This window comes from Brassica napus, chromosome C4 (genome assembly GCF_020379485.1).
Source record: "Brassica napus cultivar Da-Ae chromosome C4, Da-Ae, whole genome shotgun sequence".
Taxonomy (NCBI): domain Eukaryota; kingdom Viridiplantae; phylum Streptophyta; class Magnoliopsida; order Brassicales; family Brassicaceae; genus Brassica; species Brassica napus.
This window is the reverse complement of record NC_063447.1, coordinates 57,934,286-57,957,848: the sequence shown is the minus strand read 5'-3', so window position 1 is coordinate 57,957,848 and position 23,563 is coordinate 57,934,286. Positions and strand designations below refer to the sequence as shown.

The 23,563-nt window shown below is 37.6% G+C and overlaps 2 protein-coding genes and 1 non-coding gene across 3 annotated transcripts; 2 read left to right on the top strand and 1 right to left on the bottom strand.

Moving 5' to 3' along the window:
* The first annotated feature begins 299 nt into the window (after positions 1–299).
* On the top strand, positions 300–1,946 carry LOC106391435 (E3 ubiquitin-protein ligase PUB23-like). Its single transcript, XM_013832071.3, has one exon. It carries the CDS (start codon positions 457–459, stop codon positions 1,693–1,695), a length of 1,239 nt encoding a protein of 412 aa, XP_013687525.1. The 5' UTR covers positions 300–456; the 3' UTR covers positions 1,696–1,946.
* A 3,734-nt stretch (positions 1,947–5,680) lies between these two features.
* On the bottom strand, positions 5,681–5,752 carry TRNAD-GUC. The gene has a single exon. It is a non-coding gene; the product is annotated as a tRNA-Asp (tRNA).
* Positions 5,753–18,801: 13,049 nt separating this feature from the next.
* On the top strand, positions 18,802–22,133 carry LOC106391434 (elongation factor 2-like). Its single transcript, XM_013832070.3, has 3 exons — positions 18,802–18,942; positions 19,270–19,308; positions 19,403–22,133. Exons 2-3 carry the CDS (start codon positions 19,306–19,308, stop codon positions 21,929–21,931), a joined length of 2,532 nt encoding a protein of 843 aa, XP_013687524.2. The 5' UTR covers positions 18,802–18,942; positions 19,270–19,305; the 3' UTR covers positions 21,932–22,133.
* The last annotated feature ends 1,430 nt before the right edge of the window (positions 22,134–23,563 follow it).

The following is a 23,563-nucleotide window of genomic DNA, read 5'->3' as shown; positions in this document are numbered from 1 at the left end:
AGCGGAATATAAGAAAATGTCTCTTAACTTTTAATTAAAAAAACTAAAAATAATTTTTTTACTTAAAAATTAAGAGACGATTTCTTATATTCCACTAAAAAATTCGTCCTAAAAACTGCCATTAATCATCCTGTAATAAACTTACACAGTTACACAGGGGGCAGGTTTTTTCTTGTTTTGGCATATATAGGGACAACAGCTTTACAAATAGTATATGTATTTTCCGTGTTTTGACTTTTTAATAATTGTGAAATTCAACCATTTCATTTATATTTAAAGCCCCCAAGCTCCTCTCTCTCTTTTTATTCAAACCAATTCACATCTTCCAGACCCAACTACTACAACTTGTAGCAAGAAAAATATACTATAGTTTTTGTCTTGTTTCCTCAGATTCTTTGTTCAATATAACTCATCTTGTTTCTCGCCAAAATTCACAACCTCCTCATTACTAGTTCCATGGATGAAGAGATCGAGATTCCTCCTTTCTTTCTTTGCCCAATCTCTCTAGAGATCATGAAAGATCCGGTGATAGTCTCTACGGGAATAACCTACGATAGAGACAGCATCGAGAAATGGCTCTTTTCAGGCAAGAAGAACTCGTGTCCGGTCACCAAACAAGACATAACCGACGCAGATCTCACCCCAAACCACACTCTTCGACGTCTCATCCAATCTTGGTGCACTTTAAACGCATCCTACGGCGTGGAGAGGTTCCCGACCCCGAGACCTCCGATATGTAAATCTGAGATCGAAAAGCTCATAAAAGATTCAGCCTCTTCTCATCAAAACCAGGTCAAGTGTCTCAAAAGACTTCGTCAGATTGTGTCGGAGAACAAGACCAACAAGAGGTGTTTAGAGGCAGCGGGAGTACCGGAGTTCTTGGCCACCATCGTAAGCAACAACGAGTCACAAAACGTGTTTGACTCTTCGATGAGTTTGACCGACGAAGCCCTCAGCTTACTGTACCATCTCGAGACTTCAGAGACAGTCCTCAAGAACCTTTTAAACAAAAAGAAAGGTAGAGATATTGTTAGCTCGTTGATAAATATCATGCAGCGAGGGATGTACGAATCTAGAGCCTACGCAACTTTGCTTCTCAAGAACATTCTTGAAGTAGCGGAACCAATGCATATTATGAATTTGAAGCCATTGGTTTTCACTGAGGTCGTCCAGATCCTGGAAGACCGGATCTCACACAAGGCGACAAAAGCTGCTTTGCATATATTGGTGAACATATGCCCATGGGGAAGGAACAGACACAAGGCCGTGGAAGCTGGAGCGATCTATGTTATGATTGAGCTTCTCATGGACGAGAGCTTCTCATCAGATAGGAGAGGTCCAGAGATGGCGATGGTGGTTCTTGATCTGTTGTGTCAGTGTGCGGAGGGACGAGCCGAATTCTTGAACCACGGAGCAGCTATAGCAGTGGTGTGCAAGAAGATATTGAGGATTTCGCAGACGGCGAGCGATAGAGCTGTTAGGGTTTTGTTATCGGTGGGAAGGTTCTGCGCGACGCCGGCTTTGCTGCACGAGATGTTACAGTTGGGGGTCGTATCGAAGCTGTGTCTTGTGCTTCAGGTTAACTGTGGAAGCAAGACTAAAGAGAAGGCAAAGGAGTTGCTTAAGTTGCACGCTAGAGTTTGGAAGGACTCGCCTTGTCTCCCAAGAAACATGATTCTTGCGTATCCCTCGTGATGAAAATCAAGAAAACAACGTACAGTCATTGAAACGAGATGGATTCTCAATAAGTGCAAACGCTTATATGAGAGTTGCTCGTCGTAATTTGTTGAAAATACTTCTGGTTTATTCCTATAATTATCCAATCAATTTTAGTTTTCTATACGTTTGATGTTGAAGATGTAGATAATAGGGGAACTTGTTCATCAAATATTTTTCTTAGAAAAAAAAAACTGCAAGATATGAATGAATCACATTTTACATGGCTATCCTCTCTTGTTTAATATTTTGAAACGCTTCTGTTCGTTGTATGTTTTTCTTTTGAGTATTTTTTTTACATTATATTAAGTTTTCGACTACAATAATTTTCGTATGAATAAGTAAGATGCATATATCAGTTCAATAGTATATATATATTAGTTTAATAACATTCGACTTTAGATCGCATTGTTACAATGTTAAATTGATTAATTAATCTAACAGATGTTACCTCGTTTTAAATTGCAAAAACTGTATATAGATTTAAGCAATAAGCACATGGTGTTGATACAAGAATTAATACAAAGATAAGAAATCTTACTTGGGTATTACAAGAATTTTTTTTTTTAAATCAGATCACATCTGGTTGAATTTAGTTCTTACAATTATTTTAATGCATTTACAAGGAGGTTGTGCCCTTGCATCGAATCTAATATAATTACGAAAAATCCTCTTAGTTGTAAGAACAATGACCAAAGTTTTTTACCAAAAAAAAAAAAGCAATGACCAAAGTTATGATTGACCAACTAAATTAGAGACTTGTAATTACTCAAGGACGCAAGTCGAGAGTGAAGACAAATCTGTAGTGTGAAAATATAGAATACTACACAAATAGCCACCCAAAAAGAAATAGATATATAAAAAAAAAAAAAAAAAAAAAAGAAATAGATATAAAGAAATTGACACCGAATATAATAAGGAGCAAGGCTAGTGTTGAACCATACCACCCACCCATCTAAGCCATCTCACATAAAAATAGTTATAAAGTGAAAATATTCCCGTTGGTGTGATCACTTTTTATTTTAACAAAAATCAAAGAAGCAGTCGTATATTGCGAGCAGCTCACAAATTCTAGATGCTTTAATTTAAAATTTACAAAAGTGGGTCCAGACTGGACCACATCTTGTAGCTGTGAACAAAATACAGAGAAATTCATAAATAATACAAACAAAAGTCTTCAACTTGATAAATAAAACAGTTGTGTTTGTGCTGTTTCTCTCAACCATCTCAAATACCTTCCTATCTTATGTTCTTCTTCTTCTTGTTATGGTTGCTCTTGTTACGTTATTATTATTTATGATAGTTTGCTGGTTGGTAGCGTTTTTCTTAGTTGGAATTACTTTGACGTACTATAATTTTAATCGAAAAAGCGAGTAAAATTGTATAGAAAGATTTGATTATGCACCGTAATGAAGTCTTTCTCAAGCCTAACATGAGAAATGCTATGTATAGGAGCATTATAATGTTTTACTTATTTCTAATTCTTAATTGTATCAGGTTTTGAGGTCTATCTGTAGGTCTTTTGTATTCGAATATTTTTTTCACATAATTAACAAGATAAAAGGGTACGTACGTCCGTCGACCTTATTGTCGTTTACAATAGTTTGTAAGGGTTTATGAATTCATCGTTGTTCACTTGCGATTTCATAACAAAATCTTAGACGAATGATATTGTTTTCGAAAGTGTTGTGGTCCCATAACACATTCAAAGATAGATAATGTGGGGATCGAACCTTACCATATTGTCTTTGAATTTAAATGCGCCATATAAAATCCATTCAATGAATCTTTTTTGGAGAAAATAAATTCATTCAATACATACGTATGGAGTAGTATAGCGTTCTTCCCTTTCCGTGGGACTTGGAGTAGTAATTGCGACAACCAAACTTATTGTTATACAAACTTATTGTTATACTGACGTATACTCCCGTGAAAATACTTTTCGTATGTATACAGTTTGGTAGATGAGGAGATTCCACATATTAATTATTTATATCCCTTACTTCTATATATACATCCTTTCCTTAATGTTTTGATCCAATTGTATTTTAGGTGCATACATATACACGGGCCCATGTATATTTGTTTGTGCATGCAATGCAATATCTATGCATACATACATATATGATAAATCTGTGGACCGGACGTGAACGACCAAACAACTTTGACGCCGCAAATGAAGACTACATTCTATTCGCTCGTCGTATCGTATGAGGTGTCTGCAACGTATGGTTTAAACTTAAAAACAGTATGAGTCCCAACTCCCAAGTGATTTTAAAATTGATAAATATAAAAGGACGTAACATAGACACGTAAAGCACCCACTCTACGACTATGGCTTTAACTTTGACCGGCTCACTGTTATTCTCTCCACTTTTTATAACTTTGTTTATTCAACTTATGATTTTGACAAAATGGCCAACCTAAGAAATTTCTTAGCCAACCAATAACTTGCAGATAAAACTTAAAGCGTTTCAGTCAGTCTGTGTCCATATAGATTTAGGGCCACATAATTGTCAACGAGCTAAGTAATATCTTGCATATTTGCATTGTTTTAAGCTTTCATTTTGTACATAATGATCATATAGAATAAGAATTTAGCATCTTTAGGATCCATTTTGCATTCATATGTTTTAATCAGGTATTGGAACATCCTTTGGAATAATTGGAGGTGTTTAGAAGCATTGTGGTCCAAGAGGAGATGAAAATTGAAGTTGGTTCGAGTTCAGGCGACTACGACGCGGGTTGAAGGCACGCGGGATAACTCACCCGCGCGCACGGAGCTGGAGAGGCGGTACGACGCGGGTTGAAGGCACGCGGGGTCGCTCACCCGCGCGCACGGAGCCACGCGGGACGAAGCCACGCAGGTTCCATTACCCGCGCGCATGACAGGAAAGATCGGCGGTCTGGCGCGGGATGAAGGTCGCGGGTTCCACTACCCGCGCGCATGAAGCAGAAGATCAGCGAGCATCCGACGCGGGTTGTGTGACGCGGGGTATGCCCCGTCGACTCCTACCCAAGCCGAGACTTATCCTTAGTCGATTTTAAACATTTTTATGGGCATTTTAGACTTTCTAATGGGAACCATTAGGTTTTCCAAGGGATATAAATACTCTTGTAATCTCAAAGTTGGGATCTTATCTTGTTTTATATCACAATAAGAAAGAACTTTTAGGTGAAAGATCTTACTTTGATCATTTCTTCTTGTGATTTGCTTGATTAATCTGGTCATTAATCATGATTAGCACCAAATCATCATTGATTCTTGGGCTCATCATGAAGAGTATTGAGTAGTCATCTTTGGATTCATGGGCTAGGGTGATTAAGGGTGATTAAGGGTGATTAGAGATGATCTAGGGTGTTTAAAGTTAGATCTACTTGTTTCCTTGCTTGTTGAGGGTTCCAAATGCTATTTTAGTCTTGATCATACTAAAATAGATCTCTAGGCATTTCCTGCCCACAAGGTGTATGATGAAATGCCTGAACCAACTCTTCAATGCTTTTAGCTTGCTTTACCTAAGAGATTAGTTGCTAAAGGAGTTAAGATTGCTATTAGACTTGTTCTCCATGTTTGATTTAGTAACATTCAACCTAAGAGATTAGATGCTTGAGTTGCTTTATCAAAAGAACATTCATCTAGAGATAGAGCTTGTTTAGCTTAGTGTCTAGGCATAAGAAAAGTGTTTGATTGATAGCTTGCCATCTCTAGATTGGATTTACATCACCCAAGATCAAATGCCTAGCCCCATGAGTCCTCTTGCTTCATATTGAGAAAAGAAAGATCATTACTTTATTGCATTAGCTTATTAGTTCTTAGTTCATACCATCTTTAAAACCGGATCGCACTTAGCTTAAGCATAAACTTGCATTCCCTTTGCTTTAGAATCACCTAGGATTGGTTCGACAATCTTTTATACTACATTGATTTGATCTTAGACCCTTGAAAAGTCATGCATCAAATTGGCGCCGTTGCCGGGGATCGAACCCGGGTCACCCGCGTGACAGGCGGGAATACTTACCACTATACTACAACGACGGAACAAAGCTCAGGACAGAACAATTTTCAAGCTCAAGGACAAGTGTAAGGCGCTGAGTAAGACTATGAAGAGGCAAGCAGAAGCTTCAGCTCAATTCATGAAGAAGGTAGCTGATATACTGACTAGAGGAGCGGTAGCGGGATGTTCATCATCAGACTTTGACTTCCTTACCCCCCAGCCTCAGCCTGCAATTGGTCCTTTAGCACTCAGACTTCCCGCCACCGAGAAAGAACTGCTCCGTCAGAAGAGAAACCCACCAGCTCCACAGTCCGAATCAGGAAATAAATCTCCATCCCTTGCCTCTACAGATGAGGAAGCTGACACCGAGGATGAGGCATCGGCCTCCTCCCATGCTTCATAGGGAGGTACTCTACCACTTCCCATTGTATATACCAGTCTTTCTTTGCATTTCTTTCTCTTTTCGGTATCTCCTCCTGCTTTCTAACACAGAGACTGTGTGAACAAAGTTTGGGGAAGGTATCAAGTATTTGATCATGTTTTCTTTGATGAATTGAGTCTCATGCATCGCATTGTACATATATATATGCATAGAAAAAACCAAAAAAATTAATAAAATTGAAAAACACAAAAAGAAACATGTAGTTGCATCACTTGCACTTTTAAGATTGAGTCTAGAGCATATAGGTTGCATTCACCTATATTGGGAATAATGATTTAAAATGCCTTGCAAAGAACCCTTGTCTAGAACTCAAAATGACATCCTAGTTAAACACATCAAGTAGCTTAAGCATCTCTTGAAAACCTTGTACGCTTCGAGTCTTGAAAACTCTTCTTGAAACTTGTTTGCTTGCTTGATGTTAGCATTGTTATTAAGATCAGCTCCAATCTAAACTTGGCTTGAATGAACGTAATCTCTCTTGCATATGGGCATTTGCATACTTGATCATGGATCTCATACACATTTGGGTTATCTTATTCCTTCATACCTATCTTTGTTAACCCAAATGGCACTCCTTACCCTAGAACCCTAGCCATTCTTTGAGACCAAACATTGAATTGCATGAGTGAGGCCTCTTTTGATAGCTTGTCATGTGCAAAATCTTGAGATTATTGGAGGCGACATAGGTTTATTCTCATCTCTTGCTAGCACAATGAGTTAGCATTTGGGGATGGTGAGAGGGGTTTGTGTGTTTTAAATTTCAATATCTTGGGTTTGGAGAGTGAGAAAGATGAGAGATATGAAAATAAAGCTCCTAGGGATATATAAAAAAAAGAAAAAAATAATAATAATAAGAAGCTCTTGATTATGCAACAAAGAACCTTCCCCCTAATAATAAAAAAAAAAGATCAAAAAGAAGTTGGGGAAGGAAATGAAAAAGGGTTAGAGCTTGTGGAAAGTGGATTAAAATCCCTAGTGAGTGGGTCAAATAAAAAAAAAAAAAGAGAGTTGTACATTGGGTGAGTGATGTGAGGGGTTTAGAATGATTTTTGAGATGATGATAAAGAGGATAGAACTTGTGATCATTTATAACAAAATGTGGTAGAATGATGAGAATGAATCTATGTATGCATGAGTTGCTTCTAATCTTAGATAAAGTTTGCATAATGATCAAGCTCCTTGTTTTGAGTGATAACCACCCTTAAATAAAAACATTTGAACCCATCTCTTCATTCATATTAGACCATTGCATACCTAACCAAATGATTGAGATCATGTGCCCATTTGTGAGACTTCACCTTGTGTGTGTATGTGTGAATCAATGTGAGAGCTGATTGAAGGGACTTGTTGGTAAAGAGTATTGCAACTTGAGTAGAGGAAAAAAAGTATGGATAGGCCTAGAGAAGCTAGAGTATAATAAGGAGATTGCTCATGCTATTTGCTATGTTTCCTTAGGATGTTAAGTTGAGTACTAGGGAGTGTTACTTTTGGCTATGAGTTCCCACCTTCAAACCTCTTTCCTTTATGAGTTCTTGCAAAGTCACTTGAGGACAAGTAAAGAACAAGTTTGGAGGAGTTGATATCTTGCATATTTGCATTGTTTTAAGCTTCCATTTTGTACATAATGATCATATAGAATAAGAGTTTAGCATCTTTAGGATCCATTTTGCATTCATATGTCTTAATCAGGTATTGGAGCATCCTTTGGAGTAATTTGAGGTGTTTAGAAGCATTGTGGTCCAAGAGGAGATGGAAATTGAAGTTGGTTCGAGTTCAGGCGACTACGACGCGGGTTGAAGGCACGCGGGATAACTCACCCGCGCGCACGGAGCTGGAGAGGCGGTACGACGCGGGTTGAAGGCACGCGGGATAACTCACCCGCGCGCACGGAGCTGGAGAGGCGGTACGACGCGGGTTGAAGGCACGCGGGATAGCTCACCCGCGCGCACGGAGCCACGCGGGATAGCTCACCCGCGCGCACGGAGCCACGCGGGACAAAGCCACGCGTGTTCCATTACCCGCGCGCATGACAGGAAAGATCGGCGGTCTGACGCGGGATGAAGGCCGCGGGTTCCACTACCCGCACGCATGAAGCAGAAGATCAGCGAGCATCCGACGCGGGTTGTGTGACGCGGGGTATGCCCCGTCGACTCCTACCCGAGCCGAGACTTATCCTTAGTCGATTTTAAACATTTTTTATGGGCATTTTAGACTTTTTAATGGGAACCATTAGGTTTTCCAAGGGATATAAATACTCTTGTAATCCCAAAGTTGGGATCTTATCTTGATTTCTATCACAATAAGAAAGAACTTTTAGGTGAAAGATCTTACTTTGATCATTTCTTCTTGTGATTTGCTTGATTAATATGGTCATTAATCATGATTAGCACCAAATCATCATTGATTCTTGGGCTCATCATGAAGAGTATTGAGTAGTCATCTTTGGATTCATGGGCTAGGGTGATTAAAGGTGATTAGAGATGATCTAGGGTGTTTAAAGTTAGATCTACTTGTTTCCTTGCTTGTTGAGGGTTCCAAATGCTATTTTAGTCTTGATCATACTAAAATAGATCTCTAGCCATTTCATGCCCATAAGGTGTATGATGAAATGCCTGAACCAACTCTTCAATGCTTTTAGCTTGCTTTACCGAAGAGATTAGTTGCTAAAGGAGTTAAGATTGCTATTAGACTTGTTCTCCATGTTTGATTTAGTAACATTCAACATAAGAGATTAGATGCTTGAGTTGCTTTATCAAAAGAACATTCATCTAGAGATAGAGCTTGTTTAGCTTAGTGTCTAGGCATAAGGAAAGTGTTTGATTGATAGCTTGCCACCTCTAGATTGGATCTACATCACCCAAGATCAAATGCCTAGCCCCATGAGTCCTCTTGATTCATATTGAGAAAAGAAAGATCATTACGTTATTGCATTAGCTTATTAGTTCTTAGTTCATACCATCTTTAAAACCGGATCGCACTTAGCTTAAGCATAAACTTGCATTTCCTTTGCTTTAGAATTACCTAGGATTGGTTCGACAATCTTTTATACTACATTGATTTGATCTTAAACCCTTGAAAAGTCATGCATCACTAAGCTTTGCAGGTTGTGACAATGACAGACATAGTTGGACATATATATATTTATGTATATATGGCTAGAAATTGGAACGGGATCATGGTAATCGACTTGAAAATGCAATCAATTTCATAGTCATTATCTTTTGATCTACCATCAACTTTTCAATATATGAAGAACCTGTGTACGTAATCAAAAATAACAATTTCATTATCAGTTTACCACAGTCCTAGCGAGATCTCTATGGACATCCACGAACATAAGTCTGTATACAAGATGAAGCTACGTACCACATTCATCAGTCATCACCTCCTCTTAACATGCTTTAACGGCCACGATCCCTTCCCGGACTCTTCCTTGGACTATTTTTACCGTCCGATCATCCGCCAAATACTGTTAAACCTGAACCTGGTTTAATATAAGTACATAACCCTTCATTTAGTATCAGGGGCGGATCCATAAATTAATTTAACACACACTATATATATTAAATTAAATTATAAATTATTAAAGTATTTTTAAAAATTTATAGTGTACCAATTTTATTAATTTTTAGAATTTTGAAAAATTTCTTTACTTTCAAATTTTACATTTTGTTTAAAACTTGAATGAACTAAAAATTACACATTTTTATAATGTTAAATATTATTTACAGAATTTTATTATAAATTTCTTTTTTCATTTTAGTTGCTGTTTTAATATAAGTATTAAAAATACAAACTTATTACAGTTAATTGTTAAAGTAAACTTAAATAAAGTAACTATAATTTTATAAATGGTAAAAATTTGTAAAAATTTGTATTAGATATGAGAAAGATAAAACCTAATATTAGAGAGAGAAAATGGTTTCTATTAGTTAGGACGCATGAAAGGAAAACTTGTTTGATGAAAAAATGATTACAATATAATAATCTGCAAGAACAAAATTGAAAAACAAAATAATTTTGAGATCTGAACAACAGATAATACATGGGGCACAACTAAGGCCATGTTTATCGCCGGTAACAAGTGTGTTTCTAGATGCATAGACTCCACAAAAATCTTTAAAACCGATCACAAAAGTAAGAGAATAAGGATCAATTTTTCTTTGTTTTTTCCACAGATTGCGGATCTCACTGACACGTGGCGGTCCGCGATTAGTTCCTTTTTTTAATTTTTTTTTGGCAGATGAAAAAAAAACAAAAAAAAAAGCTACGGTTCCGTGCCTGCGTTAAACATGCTCTAAGATTCATAAGCCAAATGAGCTGACAACTTTCGTCTCACCTGTTATGTACAAAGGCTTTTATAATTTAGGGTGTGGCACGTGCCACACTCCACCAAAGCCTGCGTCCGCCCCTGTTTAGTATTTTCGTAATTAATTAAGACTTCTAACATTAAGTTTTAGAGCATGTTTATCCGGGGTTTTTAGTGAGTTTCTTAGTGCGTGGACCCCCACAAAACCCTTAAGGATCGGTTACAAAAACTACTAATTAAGAACCGATTTTAGTGAGTTTCTTACACTGTTCGCGGGCCCCACTGACTCGTGACGGTCTGCGATTGGTTTGCTTTTTAATTTTTTTTTTTTTTAACAAAAAAAAACCTAAAAAACCCATTTGAGTTTCTTAGAGCATGAGCATCAAAGGTTCATGGGAGAAGCTCTCACACATCTAAAAAAGAAATATATTATAATAATAGAATCTGATGAACTCGTCTCGCAGGGGTGCCTCCGGATGAACCCGTTTCAAAACTGTTTCGCGGGCTCCATGCCACGTGGCGGCACGCTATTGGTCCGCATATATTTTATTTTTTTTAATCAAACGAAAAAAATAAAATAAAAAATTAAAAAACTATTAAAGTTGTGAACCCCCCCGATTCATTGATGCGCATGCTCTTAGGGATAAACATGCTCTTATATAACATGATTGCTTGCTCATAAATCTCCAGGGCTTGGCAAATATTTCTTCTAGTAATAGATGCAGCTCACTTTCATTGATGTGAATCTAATTTATGAGTTTTTATGTCTAATTCTCAAGTGTAAGGGAGTAGCCAGAGCTCATTCAACTCTGAAGGAGTGAAGGGTGCCAGTAACCCTTTTTGGTAACTTTTCGTGCGTAGATAGCCAAGTGTTGTATCAGTTAGCTGGGGATCCGAAGAGAATTAATCATCAAGATTTATGAATTCCATTTTAAGTTATGGGCTAAGGAAACGATGTGTCTAAAACCATAACCCTTTAGATACCCAATAAGAAAACAACATTTTGTAAACAGAGAGGCTTGCTATTTTTACAAATGCGTCTCATTTTGATAGTTGCGTCATAACAGGAAACTAATCTCTAAATTTTTTGTTATCATGCTTTAATTTGTTGATGGTATGCTTAAATTTTATATCAGTGGTCCCTTGGGAGGCAACTTGCTTACAAAATTCTTATAAAATATGGTATACTTAATACTCGTTTATACATATGTTTTGTCTGTATTCTTACGTTCTGCTATAATGTTTCAATCATTGTAAGCGCTCTGTTCCGTATATTAAAAAGTAATCATCATGCAGGCATGCAACGAGGCACTAAGTTTATGATAACAACTGTCCACCGTATCGGGTGTGTGACTGGTGTAATACCTATTTTGGCCGTGAAGTGCAAAAAAGAGAAGATGATTAACATTGTGTATTTATGGTTTTAGGCTAAATTCAACTTTTAGCTACTGTGCTTAATTTCTTTTAAATTCTGTTGTCAACATCTAGTTTTAATAAGACAATGTTAATGTCCATAACTTAAATTGTTGAATTTCAATTTCATCGAGTAGTACACAAACCATTTATATTGATATAGTTTCCAGTTTGTGGAGCGATTTCAAAGTTTTGAATTGGGAGAAAGTAATAGTAAAATAAAATAATACTACGACTTGGAAAAAATAAAGAAAGAAACTAACGTTACGTAGGTGATAAAATTAGAGAATGGATTAAAATAATCACAGATAAAGGATAATTAAACGTAACTTAACAACAAGATTGATAGAGAGATGACTAGCGAGATCATAATCTTTCATGATTTGCCGTTTAGATATGCTGAGTACGAAAAAGTTAGAGCAAGAAGCTTACACCTCAACCCGGATTGTCAGCTTATTTGTAGACAAACGGCTGCTGGTGATGTGTTTAGAAGGTATGAGATAGAAAAGGGAAAGCTTAGAGATGTCTTTGCAAAACATCAGGGTGGATGTTCTGGGTTGTTTGGAAGGACAATCATCGTCAACTTAGTGTGTGACTGGTAAACATGTGGCGCAAAAGAGAGTAAAAAGTAAGCGTAAGTGAGAGTAGCAAAATATGAAGAAAGAAAATGAACAGTAAAAAGTAGAAAATGAAAAAGCAAAATAAATGTTTACTCTCATTAGAACAAGTGGGATAATTAATGATGTTTTCTGTTGTACTCAGCTGAACAACTTTTTTGCCATTTTTTTCCTGATTGGTAAGTATTGAGCTGAATATAGAGTAAAATATTTTTACTCTAAAACATTTACTCTAAAAAGATTATCCAGTCACACTCTTAGAGCATGATTAACCCCGGTCTCTTAGCCGGGGTTCTTAACTCATGATTTGACAAAATTTGTTTTTTTTTAATATTTTTTTTACATTTTCAGGCTAAGAGACGGCTCTTATATTTCTTATTTAAGAGACGGTTCTTAGCTTTTCTTAGTTAAAATACAAGAAAAGCTAAGAACCGTCTCTTACCCGAAACTAAGAATCCCAGTTAAGAGACTGGGGTTAATCATGGTCTTAGTGGTTTAGCTGACATGGCACGTGATTTGCTTACCATCCCTATTACTACAGTTGCGTCTGAGTCGGCCTTTAGCATTTGAGGTAGAATTTTGACTGCATACCGAAACTGGCTGCTTCCAGAAAATGCTCAAGCTTTGCTTTGCACTCGCAGTTGGCTTCGAGGATAGGCATAATTTCAAGGGGATTTAAGAAATGTTGCAAGAACAGTTTTATAGCTAAATGATTCTTTGACTGACTTACATTTAAAATTATAGGTACCATTGAAGATACTGATGGCACTGGCATTGGAGATATCGGAAAAAAACAACAAGTAACTCACGAGCAGAAAGTTCAAGGTCAGGAGAATCAAACATGCAATGAGAATGAGCATGAGTGAAGAGGTAACCTTGACTATTAATTAGCCGGTTCTTTGAATTGAGTTTGTTTGATATTTATAAGTTTGGTCGCTCTCCTTGGAACATTGACATTCAGTTAATGCTATGTTGTAGTAGTGGCGTGTTACTTCCGTTAAGGTATAGCTTATACGTATTGGAACATTGATATTCAGTTATGCAGTTGTCTTGGCTGTCTTATGATAGTGTATGCCTTGTCTGAATGAACCATTTGTATAAGTTTGGTTGCTCTTGGAATATTGATAATCAGTTATGCACATGTCTTCACTGTCTTATATGATAAATTATGCCTTGTCTGAACCATTTGTTTTGCTTCGTTATTTGGTCGGCTACATATGCGGATTGAGATTTGTTTGTGTTCGTAATGCAGTGCCGGTTCGGGTGCATTCGGCGCCTAAAGCGAATTAAAAAATGCTGCCCCATTATCATATTAATAAAGTAAAATTCTTATCAGCCATAATAAATTTTATACGGTTTTAGAATTTTTTAAAATTATAAAATTTTACAAAAGAAATAGTGAAAAAGCAAGAGAAAATATGTATAAGAAAAGTCAAAACTCTAACAAAGTATATTAATGGCCGTATGAAATTGAAAAAAATGCAGTTTTGTCCTCAGAAAAACGAATTGTCAAATTGTCAATGTCTCAATAATAAAAGTAATTAGCTTTTTTTAAAAAAATTATTTAAATAGGGATTTGTGATATATTATGTACTCCAAAAAGGATAGTTAGTTGTTAGAAAAGGAGATAAGAATTGATGGTCGAATTTGTTAGATATCAGGTCCAACATCTTTTAAATTGTTCAAAGGGGAAAAAAGAAGCTAAGAAGCTGAGATTTGAACTCGCCACCCATAGTAAAAACTTACAAGAACACAACCACCTTACTAAAGGAACTTACTTAGTCTTGGTGCCCCGAAAAATTATATAGATTGTGGCGCCTGAAGCCCTTGCTTCGTGTGCTTTACCCCAGGGCCGGCACTGTCGTAATGTATCACTTTAGTTCTCACTTTATTTGGTTGGCTACATATAATTGTTTTGTGTTAAAACCCTTTTTTTCGTTGCAGATCAAAGCTCCATGTAGATGGAGTAGGGATTGTTGGTTTGAGACTAACAGAGGAGGATGAAGTTGGTTTATGTCTTGTTTCTAAATGGTTTGCAGTTTTTTTTTTTCTAATTTCAGACACAAGCATTATGTACTTTCAGACTCTCTATGGTTTGTTGTATTTCACTTTCTAAGTTTTAGATTTTATGTACTTGCAGATTTTAAATTGTATTAGATACACTGCAGATTTTAAATATGTATTAGATACACAAATCTGGTTTATTACATGTTATTGAGCATGTGAAATAATTAAAACTGGATTTAAAAATAGGTTTTTAAAAAGTTTGTACAATATCATATCTTAAGATAATTAAAACTGCATTTAGAAAAAAAGAAACGATAAAAAGTAAAAGAAATAATTAAAGACAACATCATTACAAAAAAAATATAAAGTTTAATGTCATTAAAAATTAATTAATTATAATTAGAAAGAAAAAAAGGGCTCACAGATCTAAACGGACATCACAATTGTAAACGGGTCATAGTTAATCGGACTTTAACGGGAATGCAGTTAACAGGCTCTGGACGGGCATGACTTTAAACGGGCAGGGCTTAAACAGGCTCGGGTAGCCCGTTTTAACATCCCTAAGCCAACCTAAGTAATTTCTTAGCCAACCAATAACTTGTAGATAAATCTTAAAGCGGAAGCTGGAGCGGTATCTGTGATGATTTAGAGTCTCATGGACGATAGCTTCTCATCAGATAGGAAAGGTCCAGAGATGGCGATGGTGGTTCTTGATCTGTTGTGTCAGTGTGCGTAGGGACGAGCTGAGTTCTTGAACCACGGAGCGGCTATAGCAGTGGTGTGCATGAAGATACTGAGGATTTCGCAGACGGCAAGCGATAGAGCTGTTAGGGTTTTGTTATAGGTGGGAAGGTTCTGCGCGACGCCGGCTTTGCTGCACGAGATGTTACAGTTGGGGGGCGTATCGAAGCTGTGTCTTGTGCTTCAGGTTAACTGTGGAAGCAAGACAAAAGAGAAGGCAAAGGAGTTGCTTAAGTTGCACGCTAGAGTTTGGAAGGACTCGCCTTGTCTCCCAAGAAACATGATTCTTGCATTTCCCTTGTGATGAGAACCATGAAAACAACGTACAGTCATTGAACGAGACGGATTCTCAACAAGTGAAAACGCTTATATGAGACTTATTTTTTTTTTAATAAAAAAAAAATATTAATTCAACCCGAAATCGGGAATTAGATTCGGTTACAAACATGTTTTGAACAAAATTTCCAAAGTCAAGCTATTACAAACTAGCTTCACCCGTCCACTAAAACCGACACATTCCGCTAGTATGTCTTTCGAAATTCTTTGGAATTGGTTACTGCTCTCTACCATTGACGATGATCCCAAGAAGGTGAGGTTCTCCTCGTTGCCTCGGATTCCGAAACTTCTCAAGTCGTCTCCGGAGTAGCTAGCTCCCAATCAACTCCACCGAGCTTGTAACCATCACTATCTATGAAGCACTCGACAACAAATAGGGGAGGGTTTTGGATACTTACCACATGAGCCTTGCAATACCACCAAGTCTCGGCTTGTACACAACGTCACACAACATTTGAAACCGCCTCCCAAACAAGGAAAAAAGGCTCGCTACTGCCACCCCGATACCTGTACAAAATGGGCCTGACCTCCATGTCACACACCAACCGAGAGGGCTCTAACGACCTGCACAAACCAGCCAAGCTACACTACCATTGATGAATCAAATGACCCTTCACCGACACTGGGAAGGTAACCGGGCACAAGAGAAACTCCGTCACGACCGAGACCAAGGCCGGAACGACTCTTGCCGCCTTCGAGAACCGAAGAAACGGTGATTGTGAACTCGCAAATGAATCACCGGAGTCAACAGTGAAACACCATAAACACCAGAGCCCGAACCACACTAGAATAGTCGCCACTATCCAATGAAGAACTCAAGATCAATGACAAAGCATAGATTCCAAAAAGTCTCGAGGCTTGCTAAGCGGAAATTTACTGGCCATAGACGACCAAGAACACATCCCACTCCACACCCTACACGAGTCATAAACGAGGCAAGTGCCATCTCCGCCTGCACACCAACCCACATAAACTCATCTCCAGAACACCGGAGTAGACTTTGACTTCGACGAGAAGGAGAGGAGCCCCGACGACGCCGTTGAGACTCGCAACCACCAACCTCTAAAGCTGCACACCTCATCAGAGAGAACAGCACCAACGCACCGCAGAACCCGAGAGGCGCGCCTTCCACACGGCTAAGAACAAAGAGGACACGAGAGAGAGAGATCTAAGGTTGAAACGCGATTCTCTCTCACAGCCACTAAAAGCCGACTCCTCCGGATGAAACTCCTACACCCACCGCGCCGTGCCACCAGATCTAACCAAGCTTTCACCGCCGTCGTTAACCTCGCGCGCGGAACGAAGACGACTAGAGCTCGCCGAACCAGAGCCGACAACAAAGAAAATAGGGAGGAGGGACTACCGCTGAAGCAAAGAGCAGACAAGATAGAGGAGGAGGAGTACCGGCGCCAGCACGCGCTCACACTCGCCGCCGGACGCCGGTGAAGAAACTGGATCTGACGACGCTTTGAGAGTCTTGAGAGAAAGAGAAAAGGTGGAGAGAGAGAGACTAGATACGTCAAAAAGTATATAAATCCTTTTTTGTTTATAAGAGAGTTGCTCTTCGTAATTTGTTGAAAAGACTGGTTTATATATTCCTATAATTATCCAATCAATTTTAATTAGTTTTTTATACGTTTGATGTTCAAGATGTAGATAATAGGGGAACTTGTTCACCAAACTAGGTTATCTCCATATCTCGGAACATCATAGACCTTAGAACATGATTATTGGGAAGGGTTCTTAGCTTTTTTAGTTAAAAGTTAAGAGACAAATTCTTATATTCCGTTAAAAACTCCACCCTAAAACTCCCCCGATAATTATGCTCTTAAATTCGACTTTTTAAGAACAATTAAAATCAGAAGTAAATATTCATACTAACAAAACAGAGTAGTTGACCAAAAAAAGAGTACACAAAATATCTAAGCAATATTATAGATGAACAAGAGCAACAATAATATCTCACCAATCTCACCGATCTAACATAAATAATAGCTGTGACACATGCTATTACTATAAGTAGATGAAATTTTTTTTTTTTGTTATTTAAGTGAAATATATTAAATTATGGTCTAGAATACTTTTTCCCTTCTACTAACAACAAAAAAGAATAAAACATGTTAGATTAGCCAGAGACAACGTGATTTTAATATTTGTTTTTGTTTATAACGCTGAAAGTAACATAACAACAATCTTTAGTGTTACACAAAAAAAAACATGTGGTGTTCACAATGAAAACAAAGACATCAATAATAAACCAGAAAAGGATTTCTGTAAACACCATAAAGCAACGGGTAGCAAAAGATGAAGAGGAAACACATGATAGTCTTGGGTGAATTTTAGTATTTGGTTAAGGGAAACTTTAGAATAAAAGCATCGGTAGAGACATACTCATAATCACTAATCACGTAATATATTCAGATATACCACAATCAAACATAAAAACACACAACTAAAAAATATTAATAAGATACTACACATATAATCTCAAGCAAGACGACAAAACAATAAAAATAATAATCTCTTGCAAATAAAACAAAGAAAACCTATTCCTATTAAAAAAATATATAACTGAAATGAACACTGAAAATAAAATAGTACAATGTCATAAAATGTAGTGGATATCAAATAAAAATCTAAATACGTAAGAGCATCTCCGACAAAAGGTTTTAAATGAGTTCTAAGGTGATTGTTTTTAGAAAAAGAGAAAAAGAGAGTAGAGAAGAGTTCTAATGTTTTTTTTTTTTGGTCGAAGAGTTCTAATGTTTATATTTTTTTAAACTCTATTAAAACTTAATATGACACTTGTAAACAATAGATCGGTTAAATTTTTGTTTTACAATTAACTTTTAATTATCTAATTACAATTCATTAGAATATTAATATTTTTTTTTCAAGAAATTATTTGGAGTTCGGAGGTGCTCTAAGAACTATAAACAAAGTCAAAATGTTAACAAAATAAACATATATGATCTAATTAGAAAACAAATTATATTTATTATATTAAAATTTCAAATGTTAAAAGAAAATAAAATACATTATAATATAAAATAATTTTAATGTAAACTCACTCGTCCGTAGAGCGGACCAATCACTAGTTTATAATAAATCTAATCATAAAGTCTTAGTTTAAATAATAGTATAAATTATGTTTATTTTTAATACTGCGCATTATAATTACAAAACAAAAACAAATTCCATAAAATTCCAAAACCAAATCTTTCACGAACAATTGGGCCAAAATAGTATTGGGCCAACGAGGCTCACGAAAAAAACAGAGCTAAAACCCTAGCTAGAAGAGATTAGGAAAATTAATATATCGAACGCCTCCTCCTCTCTCTTCCCCAAGCCCCTTCTCTCTCCAAGGTCAGTCCGTCTCCGATTGTGTATACTTAATATTTTCGTATTGAATCTCCATAGTTTTGATGTTTAGATGACCAATACTGTTTGTTTATCGTCTTTGCTTCTTGTTATTTTATTTTTTTTGTTATCGATCTGTCAAGATCTGTTGGTAGAAACGTTTGATTGTGAGGTGTTCTTCTATTTGTAATTTTGAGTAAAAGTTTGGATAAATAATTGGATGCTAATATGATAGAAGAAGAAACATTATTTAAATAAAAGTTTTAATTTTGGTATTTAAATGTTTTTCATTTCAGTGTTTCCTAATTCTTAATATCGTTTCTGTGATTGCAGAGATATCGTAGGTGAAGAACATAAGAGTTAGTCAAAATGGTAAAAAGCCTTATTCTTTTACTTTGCCTTGTTGTTGTTGTTGTTGATGATTCTAAAGCTTAAATACTTGTTTTTTTTTTAATGGAACTTGTAGGTGAAGTTTACATCCGATGAGCTTCGTCGGATCATGGATTACAAACACAACATCCGTAACATGTCCGTTATTGCTCATGTCGACCATGGTAAATCCACCCTCACTGACTCCTTGGTTGCTGCTGCTGGTATCATTGCTCAAGAAGTTGCTGGTGATGTCCGTATGACTGATACCCGAGCTGACGAGGCTGAACGTGGTATCACTATCAAGTCCACGGGTATCTCTCTCTACTACGAGATGACCGATGCTTCCTTGAAGAGCTTCACTGGTGCCAGAGATGGAAACGAGTACCTTATCAACCTCATCGACTCTCCTGGCCACGTTGACTTCTCCTCTGAGGTCACTGCTGCGCTCCGTATCACTGATGGTGCCCTTGTTGTCGTCGACTGTATCGAGGGTGTCTGTGTTCAGACTGAGACTGTGCTACGTCAGGCTCTTGGTGAGAGGATTAGGCCCGTGCTGACTGTGAACAAGATGGACAGGTGTTTCCTTGAGCTTCAGGTTGATGGTGAGGAGGCTTACCAGAATTTCCAGAGGGTCATTGAGAATGCTAATGTCATCATGGCTACCTATGAGGATCCTCTCCTTGGTGATGTTCAGGTTTACCCTGAGAAGGGAACTGTTGCGTTCTCTGCTGGTCTCCACGGATGGGCTTTCACCCTCACCAACTTTGCCAAGATGTATGCTTCTAAGTTCGGTGTTGATGAGACTAAGATGATGGAGAGGCTTTGGGGTGAGAATTTCTTTGACCCTGCCACTAAGAAATGGAGCAGCAAAAACACTGGGTCCGCTACCTGCAAGCGTGGGTTTGTGCTGTTCTGTTATGAGCCCATCAAGCAGATCATTGCCACTTGCATGAATGACCAGAAGGATAAGTTGTGGCCTATGTTGCAGAAGCTTGGTGTCCAGATGAAGTCTGACGAGAAGGAGCTTATGGGTAAACCTTTGATGAAGCGTGTCATGCAGGCTTGGCTCCCTGCGAGTACTGCTTTGCTTGAGATGATGATCTTTCACCTTCCATCTCCCCACACTGCACAGAGGTACCGTGTTGAGAACCTGTATGAAGGTCCTCTCGATGACCAGTATGCCACTGCCATCAGAAACTGTGATCCTAATGGCCCTCTCATGCTCTACGTCTCTAAGATGATTCCTGCCTCAGACAAGGGAAGATTCTTTGCTTTTGGTCGTGTATTCTCTGGTAAGGTGTCCACTGGTATGAAAGTCAGAATCATGGGTCCCAACTTTGTTCCTGGTGAGAAGAAAGATCTTTACGTCAAGAGTGTTCAGAGGACTGTCATCTGGATGGGTAAGAGGCAAGAGACTGTCGAGGATGTTCCCTGTGGTAACACCGTTGCTATGGTTGGTCTTGATCAGTACATCACCAAGAATGCTACGCTGACGAATGAGAAAGAAGTTGATGCTCATCCCATCCGTGCTATGAAGTTTTCTGTGTCCCCTGTTGTACGTGTTGCTGTTCAGTGCAAGGTCGCTTCTGATCTTCCCAAGCTTGTTGAGGGACTTAAGAGGCTGGCCAAGTCTGACCCTATGGTTGTGTGCACAATGGAGGAGTCAGGTGAGCACATTGTTGCTGGTGCTGGAGAACTCCATCTTGAGATTTGCTTGAAGGATCTTCAGGATGATTTCATGGGTGGTGCGGAGATTGTCAAGTCTGACCCTGTTGTCTCATTCCGTGAGACTGTTTTGGAGCGATCTGTGCGTACTGTGATGAGCAAGTCCCCAAACAAGCACAACCGTCTGTACATGGAGGCTAGGCCCTTGGAGGATGGTCTTGCGGAGGCAATAGATGAAGGCCGTATTGGTCCAAGAGATGATCCCAAGATACGTTCCAAGATATTGGCTGAGGAGTTTGGCTGGGACAAGGATCTTGCAAAGAAGATATGGGCGTTTGGACCTGAAACCACAGGGCCCAACATGGTTGTCGACATGTGTAAGGGAGTTCAATACCTGAATGAAATCAAGGATTCTGTTGTTGCTGGGTTCCAGTGGGCTTCCAAGGAAGGTCCTCTTTGTGATGAGAACATGAGAGGAATCTGCTTTGAGGTTTGCGATGTTGTGCTCCACTCTGATGCTATCCACAGAGGTGGTGGTCAGGTTATCCCAACAGCGAGGAGGGTTATTTACGCGTCACAGCTCACTGCCAAGCCTAGACTGTTGGAACCGGTTTACATGGTGGAGATCCAAGCACCAGAAGGAGCTCTTGGAGGAATCTACAGCGTGCTGAATCAGAAGCGTGGACACGTCTTTGAGGAGATGCAGAGGCCAGGGACACCGCTGTATAATATCAAGGCGTACCTGCCAGTTGTTGAGTCATTTGGATTCTCAAGTCAGCTTAGAGCAGCAACCTCAGGACAGGCTTTCCCTCAGTGTGTGTTTGATCACTGGGAGATGATGTCATCTGACCCTTTGGAGACAGGATCGCAAGCTTCAACGCTGGTGGCTGACATCAGGAAGAGGAAGGGTATGAAGGAACAGATGACTCCTTTGTCTGATTTTGAAGACAAGCTGTAAGCAAGCCAGCCAACAAGACTACTCACTATGGTCACCCTTATCTCTCTATCTCTACCATATTTTGTTTACTCTGTTTTGGTGGTTATGATACGACTGAATTTTTCGCTTTTGAAGTTGAGAAAACTGGTTTATTCTCTATGTGTGTTACTTCCCATGTATTTTACTCTTTGCATTCTCTCTTATTGGAACATTGTTATATACTGTTGTGCATTGCAAGCAATGAGATGCTAGTCTCCAAGCCAAACCACTAGGTTGAAGCTTTGCAGGTGTAGGGAAGATGAGGTTTTGTTAGGTCAGAGATTTTGAATCCTTTTTGCTGTCTTTGAAGTTACGACTCTTAACTAAAAACTTATGACACAGAGACCGTCTTTCTTTTTTTAAAGATCCTTTGGTTTATGTTCTCGTTCTTGTCTCAGATAAAGACACAAGAAACATTCGTATATTCTTGGAAGTAGCCTTCTTCTCTTCAGCTTCTTGATACTCTTCAATTATGTGAAGAAGATCTTCAACTGCACGAACAGAGATTAGTGCATCAAGATCTTCTCCTTATTTTTGTGATATATATTAAAAAGCTCCAGCGTCTGGACAAACCCCTTCTCTTAATTAACAATTTCAGATTCTTTGTGCTATTAATGCCCATGCACATATGTCATCATCAAGCTCTTTGTGAGAAATCAGAGAAAGAGTTATTGAAAATCAGAAGGAAACCCACGAGGGAAGTTCTCCAATGATGTGCTAGAAATTTCAGATTAAGAAAAATTAGGAGTCACCTAAACAACTCTGAAATTTCTAGAAAAATACCTACCAAATTACATATAAATTTCTATTTTTATTTTTAATTTTTTAGTGAAACCCCTTAAATAATTTCAAAATCACCTTAAGCTCACCAAAATTAAAACACTCCAAAATCTTCTAAAACTCTTATTTCAATACACCCATGTTATTCTTTAGGACCTATTTTTAACTAAAACTGAACGTGAAGTCTCGTACAATCTGTATCACAAATTTTTCTTATTAAATATTGTTTTCAGTTGAATAACAGTGGATTTGATACAATTTTTATAAATGGTTGATTAAATAACAGGAAATTGTAAGTGAATTTCAATGATTTTTCACAAATTACATATTGAATAACACCTGCTTTTGAAAGAGCTTTTGAAATCATTGATTGAACAACAAAAGATTTTAACAAAACTACAAAATCTCCTAAAACCCTTACTTCAATACATTCCCTTACAAATTAGAATTTAGATTTGAGGTGAAAGATTTTGGATGTGGAGTTTATTTTTTTTTAAACATTAACTAATATTTAATTTAAAATATAAAAATTAAACATAGTTTCAAATTTTTTTTTACTTTTGAGAAAATGAAAAAAAAATCGAAGAAAGTAAAAATGTTTGAATTAAAAAACATATTATCTTAAAATAATAGTTTATTATTTTATTTATTTAAATAATTATTTATATTTATATACATAAAAAGTAAAGGTAAAATGATCTTTTATTTTTTTAATGAAAATCTTTTGATCATTTTTCTCTTTGTGTGCTGTTCTGGTGAAAAAAATTATTTTTGTAAATTTTGAGAGAACTGCGTAATATAATAAACAAGAATAAATCAAACAATTTATAAAAT

Bases quoted from the DNA above. Each gene is read 5' to 3' on its own strand.
- LOC106391435 (XM_013832071.3), top strand. From the start codon at position 457: ATGGATGAAGAGATCGAGATTCCTCCTTTCTTTCTTTGCCCAATCTCT.